Genomic DNA, 7937 nt, shown 5'->3' with positions numbered 1-7937 from the left:
ATATCAAGTTGTGTTCTGACATATCTCGCTCCCGGAAAAATTTATTGGTGGATAAAAACCTGTCGTCAATGTTAACACCGCAAGGTCTGCCTTCCATTGAGGTAGTTAGCAATCCTACGTGACTTCAATAGGAGCAGTGGAGTTCATGATATCAGAAATCATCATGGAATGGTCGAGCCTATCGAACGACTGGAACAGATAAAGCCACAATACACGTTTCGTGTGATCCTTAAAATATGTTATACCTTTGGTGGCACCTAAAAATCTTTATATTGTGGTATTTAATTACTTCAATATATTAAAATGAGGTGCATCAAAAATCATTTTGTTATTAGTTTAATTTATTTTTTGTTTTTATCATTTAATACACTTACAAAATTATCGAATGTCTTAAAACTAATGATTTTTAGTTTTTGTATTTGTTTATTACATATTCTTTGCAATCAGGAACAAACAAAAAATGATCAATTGAGAGGAAGAAAGTTGAAATTAAACTTCAATACATTTGAAACAAAATGAAAGTCTGTAATACATGGGGGCAGTCATAGGCTTTTTTGTTGTTTTTAATTTTGTCATTTTACTGTATACATTATTCTATGGAGTAATTCATGTTCTGATAGGACGATAATATTTGTCTTATATTATCCATTTTTAAATAATATTTTATAAAGATTCTGAGTTTGAAGAAAGAAATCATGGTCGTCGTCGGTCTCATTTACAAAGAAACAAAAAAAGATATTGACTTTAATGTGAACAGGAATTCAAATATAAATATTAAAAAATAAAAAAAGAGAAAGGAAAATAAAAAATTAAATATTCCTAATACATATACTCAGTATAAAAAATGCTACTGAATATAAACATTGACGATTCAATGGTTGTTGTTGTTATACAAAAAGGACATGATGCTGCTATTGGACTACTGCACAATTCTGACGGCTGCTGTCCAATTGTCCCGTGTTCTTCTTATGTTTACACCGAATTTTCCTATCAATTTGTACTGCCGGCAGCCTGTCTCAGAAGCACATAGATTTTTTCCTTTATCCATTCCTTGTTGTAGGGTGCATATGTATTGGTGGATTTTTGATACACGAGGCAACTGATGTCAGCTAATTGATCTAAGAAATCGAACAGTTGACTGATGTCGTATGTGATGGTGGGTGTATTGGGATTGATGCGTTTCAGGTGTTCTTCATAGATGCGACAAACACCCTCCATGCAATCGTTGACACTGTCATAATCACTGTATGTACGTGTTTCTGGACGTGAACCAGGTTGTACCAACAAAATAGTATGTGACATTTTTGCCGGAACTTTTCTGATGTGTGTGTTGTTCTCAACGTTTGTAATAGCTTGCTTGTTAGCACAGCTCACCCCTCTGTACAATACTTTTCTAGTATTTTCTTCACTTGGGTTTGTTTCGATTGAATTTTAGCTTATTTTCTTGTGTTTTGCGGTATTTGATGTTTAATTTGTTATCTGCAAACACAAATAATGGAACTATTACTATTTTTTCAACTTTGTATTTGCTTTTATTGTGTTAATTTGTATTACTTATTAAATTAGCCCACAAATTGCTCGCTTGTTGTCAATAAAAAAATATACGGCATTTTTTGTTTACAGCATTGCCAGTGTAAAATAAATCTGTCAAATGCGCAGAGTTGTACAGTTTTGGCACTTTTTAGCAAGAGTTGAGAGAACAGAGTTGCCATTTACAAAATGCATAATGGAAAACAAGTACGTTAAGGGTGCTTTAAACTAAACGAAAACAACTGAATGAGTGAGTAAGGAGAAACGAGTAATGAACGAAATATGTATGAACGCGGGTTTTCAGACGATAAGGTTTGACTGCTCAAAAACGTGGTTTCCGTTTTGACTCTCATTCGTAATTTTCACATCTAGTGTTGCGTTTTTGAAGTCACTTTATACAAGCGTACTTTTTGAACAAAAAGAAGTACGGTTTTACATAAATGTACCAAAAAGGTTTATGTGTGTATTGTATTTGAAAATTAAAAAAGTAATACTTGTGAATCCCATAAAATTGAGTAAAATGTATGCGTTGTTAAAATTGTTGCCTCATGCGCGCATGCCATGTAAAAAATAATGTAATAATTCTTACCACCTGAAGGTAAGATGATACCTGCGTTACCAGCGTAAATTTTTCAAGAAAGATTTTTATGAAATAGGGAAATACCTTTTGTTATTAACAGGTACATAGAAGTCATGTTTTGAAGAACACCTTTATTTGTAAAAAAATATGATGAAACAGGTAGATAATTGCTCTGTTCCAGAACCTGCAAGAAGCAAGCATTGTGATGAGTACAGAGGTAAAATTGCATCAGGAGTGGAAATGAAGGATTTCCATATCAACAGTCTAATACAGATCTATCGCGCTGACCCATACAATTAAGTGCGGAACTGCCGAGATAAATTTGCTTTACTTGAATTACCGATCGACAAATAGCTGTACTCCAAGATATAATCTTATGGGCCGATTCCGTACAGCGAGGCGAGTCATGTCGCGTCGTCTATCGTCTCTGTGACAAAATTTAAAAAATGCACTACGTACAGCGATAGAAAATAATCGTCGATAACAAGTTATTTTTACTTTTTTTTATTTTATTTTTATTCGTTAGTAAAAATGTACGGCGACAGCTAATTTGTTGTCGCCGGAAAATGAACATTTCGGCGACAAAATTTGACGACGTCAGGCGATATTGCCATACGGAATCGAAAAATTGCATTTGGCAACGCGACACGACTCGCCTCGCTGTACGGAATCGGCCCATTAATATTAGAACCAATCCCAATGACAGCAGCTTCAGGGTACTGACACTGGATCGATGAGCAAAAGCGGAAAAAGTGATTAGATCGTAAGAAGTGTTGAAGAATTAGAGTCGGAGGAAGTAAACTATTAACAACTCTTATGTCACTCTCGAACCATGGAAATGTGGAAGAAAGGAATGCGGCAAAGATACATAAGTCACGTTGACTATCCTAAAGAGGTGCACAACTTACTTTAACCGACAATTTGTCAAGCACATCCAGCGTTACGGGCCGAAAAGAAGATATCATATATGATCTCTTCGTGTCGAGGAGCTACCACAGTAGTTTACATTGATGTTGATGTATATGATACAACAAAGCGACGATTTATAAAATCATATGTTTGGTCAGTTTTGCTACAAGGAGAACTTGAAAAGTTTCATGGCCTAGGCAACACTGGGTGTTTCCAGACGCCGTTTGTCATTTTTTGAAAGTTTTTTCACAACTTTCGACGTGGATATTAACGGCAAGAGTACATCGATGAAATTAAATCTGTGTATGTCGATGAAGGACCATCCTATAGCACTATGAAAAACTAGTTTAATGAATTCAATCGTGGCTGACAGTAGCTAAAAAACTATGGTCGTGAGGGTCGTCAAAAAACGGCCGTTGTGCCAGAAAAAACATTTGATATTGCATGACCACTTGACGGCAAAAATGGGATTTTTCTCGTTGGATTCCGTGTTGATTGGTGCATGAAATTTCGAAAAAAATAAGATGACGGTGCTTCAAAAGACATTTATAAGATGGAACTAATGGTATGAACCCGAAAACTAGTGGCAATCGGCTGAAGATCTTGTAAAACCGACCAAAAACCATGTTTTGGAGGTGTCTCAATCTGAGTGGAAAAAGTGCTTCGACAATGGGTTTGAGCCCATGAAAAAGTGTATAAATCATGCTGGACACTACTTAAGAAAACAATAAAAATATTTTTAATGGTAAAAATTCGCGTTTTCATTGTTAGGCCAGAAAATGTTCTAGTTACCCTCGTATATGCCGTTGAAACATGGACTTTAAAATCTGCAGACATAAAAAGATTAGAGGCATTCGTAATCTGGAAATATAGAGCAACGCTATGAAGGATTATTAAGGCCAGTCAGAACCTTGACCTGAGAATTGAAGAGCTGAAGAATTTCAGCTACATATAAAAACCAGAGTCGTTTTGACTCACCTACGTTCTGAATTTTGCAATTGCTCAATTTCAATTACTGCAGCCACATTCCTAAAACCGAAATCAGATTAAACCGTAACCACACGACCATATCAAATATTCCTACAACAACACTAGTCTCATAGCATATTCATGCCCGTAATTTCTACACGTAGTTATCTATGAGTTCATAGATATACCCCGTGTAAGCAAAATTTCATAATTTCAATCCATAGGTAACGTTACCGGGTCGAAAATGGCACCAAGGATTTTGCCTGGTTTATCGTTGCCAGTGTGTTAAAAATTGTAAAACACTTATTGGCCTGTTCCCGTACTTTATAATGTGGTAAAAGTCGTAAAACTTGTAAAAGTCGTAAACGATTTTCATATAAATTTTGTGTACGGGAACGCAAAATGAGTAAAAGTGGTAAAAATTGTAAAAACTTTTTAGTTCTGGAACAGAGCTTATATGTGGCAATGTTTTTACGAAATCATGAATGAAAATCACCAATGTTACCACATGTTTTCAAAATTTACACAAATGGCACGAAGAAATTACCAAACGCGTAGGTAAAGATAACTAATAGGTAGCTACCTACCCGGTTACCTAGGGCTAGAAATTACGGGCATCAAACGTGGGTAATTAGACCCTCGGATTTGCCTCATTGAAATAATGTTATTTAACCCGGACATACTTACTTACTTACTTAGCTGGCCCATTACAGAACATTTGTTCTATAGGCCGAACTAAGAAGAGATCTCCATTCCTCTCTATTTGTTGCTTTGCACACTGGAATACCGCGCCTTGTCATCTCATCATCCACTTGTTTGCGCCATCTATTCCTTGGCCTGCCAATTCTGCGTGCACCGCCATGTGGCATGTATTCATACGCCTTTTTAGCGGGTTCATCATCGCTCATTCTTATGATATGGCCTAGCCAACGCAATCGCTGCATCTCGATACGTTTAACAATATTCATGTCGTTGTATAGCAGATACAGCTCGTGGTTCATGCGACGTCGATATTCACCGTCAACGCAGATTGGTCCATAGATCTTTCGAAGAATTTTTCTCTCAAACACACCAAGCACTGCCATGTCTGCTTGCGCAAGTACCCAGGCTTCGGAGCCATACATCAGCACGGGTAGTATCAGTGTTTTGTAGAGCGTTATTTTTGTTTGACGAGATGTGGCTTTGTTTTTAAACTGCTTACTTAATCCAAAGTAGCATCTGTTGGCCAATACAATTCTTCTTTTTATTTCACAACTGATGTCGTTTGTTGTGTTGACGGAGGTGCCGAGGTAGACGAAGTCTTTTACTACCTCAATATTATAGGAACCAACTTCCACAGTCGGTCCGAGCTCAATGGACGCATTGCGCGTCGACACCATCAACTTGGTCTTCTCACCGTTTACCGCCAGACCCACTTTAGCAGATTCTCCTTCGACCTTTATAAAGGTATCAGTTACTTCTTTTACTGATCGACCCATGATGTCTATATCATCAGCATAAGCAAGTAACATGTGACTGTTGGTGTAGATTGTGCCACTTCTTTTGACGTTTGCCTCTCGTATAACCTTTTCTAGCAGGATGTTGAAGAGGTCACACGAAAGGCTGTCTCCTTGTCTGAAACCTCTTTTGGTACCAAACTCTTCGGAGAGGTTCTTTCCTATTTTAACTGAGGACCTCGTGTCAGTTAAAGTCATTTTACAAAGCCGGATGAGCTTTGCGGGAATACCAAATTCAGACATGGCTTGGAATACCTTTGAGCGCAGCGGACTGTCGAAGGCTGCTTTATAATCGACAAAAAGGTGGTAGGTGTCGATCTGCATCTCTTGGGTCTTCTCCAGGATTTGCCGCAGGGTAAATATCTGGTCAATGGTGGACTTGCCAGGTCTAAAGCCGCATTGGTATGGTCCAATAATCTCGTTGACCATTGGCTTTAGTCGTTCGCACAATATCCCTGACACGATCTTGTAGGCAATAGGGAGTAGACTTATGCCCCTATAGTTAGAGCATACAGTCTTATCTCCCTTCTTGTGGACGGGGCACAGGATACTCAGGTTCCAATCGTCGGGTACTCGTTCTTCCTGCCAGATGGTGCTAACTAGCTGATGAATACACCTTATCAGCGTGTCGCCTCCGGTTTTGAACAGCTCGGCTGGTAAGCCATCGGCCCCTGCTGCCTTATTATTCTTCAGCCGATTTATTGCTGTCTTTACCTCATCTTGGCTGGGCGGTATACATTCAATACCATCTTCTGGGATTGGGACTGTGGTATCTTCGTCGTCTTCGCTGCTATTGGATACCAACAGATTTGAAAAATGTTCTTTCCATATCCTGAGTACACTATCTGTATCAGTTACCAAATTACCTTGCTGGTCTCTACAGGAGGATGTGCCTGTACCAAAGCCATCAGTTTGATGCTTGACTCTTTGGTAGAATTTTCGGACTTCATTCTGGCTCCTGTACATCTCGATTTTTTCACACTCCCGCTTTTCCATCTCTCTCTTTAACCCGGACATCAGTTTCCAAAAATCCGTTGGTCTGCCTGATTCGGTTTTAAGATCGTTCTTGCATAATTTTCTTTACAGACCTTGTGATCCTGGTGGTTATCGACCAAACAAAATCGTGTTATCTCACTTCCATAAATATTCCAAATTGTGGGCTTCGGTACAGCATTAGGCCTGGTTTTGCATTGCTTTACAATTTTTATCACAGGCAGTCAGTAGCGTTTTAATCACAATGGTATAATTTTTGTTTGATGGGTAGCGTATTCTTCTCGAGATAAAATGTTCGAAAATACTGTCCAACCCAAATATTAGTTTCATTTTTTTTGGAAATTGATTTTGGTTTGCTTATCCAATTTTGTTTACTGTCGTAGGCTGAGGGCACATTCCGGCAGTTTGTGGAGAGAGAGGTAAGGCATATGCTAACCAATTGCCTCTCAACACCCACTCTCACCGACAAACTGGCAATTGCCGCAAGGAAAATTGCCTAATGTAAATATGAACTTACTTGTTTGAAAAAAAAAACTTGTCTAGTCTAATTGAACACCGCCGGTTCAAAAAAAACTCTCTCAGTTGTTTTCTTCCCCTATAATATTCAATTAAATACACTGTTGTATTTACAAATTGAACTGATGGTTATATGTAAGTACAGACCTCAACAATAAAACCCTTAGTTGGGTTTTTGGGTTTGGGTTGGTCAAATATTGACTTTTTAAAGCAATTTGTGGCTATATGTCTGAAACCAATGCGTATCTTCTTCTGACCTCTGAAGCATGTTTGTAGGTATGGACAAGAATAAATTATTTTGAGAAATAATGAGCTCTAAAAACTACATTTATAGCCTCAAATTTTTTAATATATCTGAACATTCCATAATTTTTCTACATTTCGCACCATATCTCCAAAACCGTAAATTTTTGGCCTGTTCCCGTACTTTATAAAGTGGTAAAAGTCGTAAACGATTTTCATATAAATTTTGTGTACGGGAACGCAAAATGTGTAAAAGTGGTAAAAATTGTAAAAACTTTTTTGTTCTGGAACAGAGCTTTTTTCTTAAAGTTTTCTTTTGGAAAAATATTCGCTGAAATATATTACACAACTCTTCATAACATACCATTGTTTTAAAATGCCTCTATCACGTTGTTTCCAGTATATTTGTCAACGACGATTTAATAAATATGTCAATAATTGGTCTGTTCCTTTACTTTAAAAAATGGTAACAGTAGCAAAAATTTGTTAAAAGTGGTGAGCTGCTATCATATAAATTGTATGCTTTTTTTAGTAAGGGAACACTTTGCGGGTAAAAAGTGGTAAAAACTGGTAACCTCTGGCACGTAAAGGAACACGACTAATGTTGGTGTAATAAACTGTTGGTGTGAACTGTGTATGAAATACATACATGTTTGGCCTGTTCCCGTACTTTATAAAGTGGTAAAAGTCGTAAAAGTTGA

The 7937-nt window shown here is 37.4% G+C and overlaps 1 protein-coding gene across 1 annotated transcript; it reads right to left on the bottom strand.

The window, feature by feature from the left end:
* Positions 1 to 323: 323 nt before the first annotated feature.
* e(r) (enhancer of rudimentary) lies at positions 324 to 1655 on the bottom strand. The gene is made up of 2 exons (XM_073974365.1): positions 1555 to 1655; positions 324 to 1479 (listed from the first exon to the last, which is right to left on the bottom strand). Exon 2 carries the CDS (start codon positions 1300 to 1302, stop codon positions 991 to 993), a length of 312 nt encoding a protein of 103 aa, XP_073830466.1. The 5' UTR covers positions 1303 to 1479; positions 1555 to 1655; the 3' UTR covers positions 324 to 990.
* Positions 1656 to 7937: the final 6282 nt, after the last annotated feature.

The sequence above is a fragment of the Musca autumnalis genome, unplaced genomic scaffold (genome assembly GCF_047663935.1).
Source record: "Musca autumnalis isolate F117 unplaced genomic scaffold, ASM4766393v1 scaffold_3, whole genome shotgun sequence".
Taxonomy (NCBI): domain Eukaryota; kingdom Metazoa; phylum Arthropoda; class Insecta; order Diptera; family Muscidae; genus Musca; species Musca autumnalis.
This window is presented reverse-complemented; position numbering and strand designations above follow the sequence as displayed.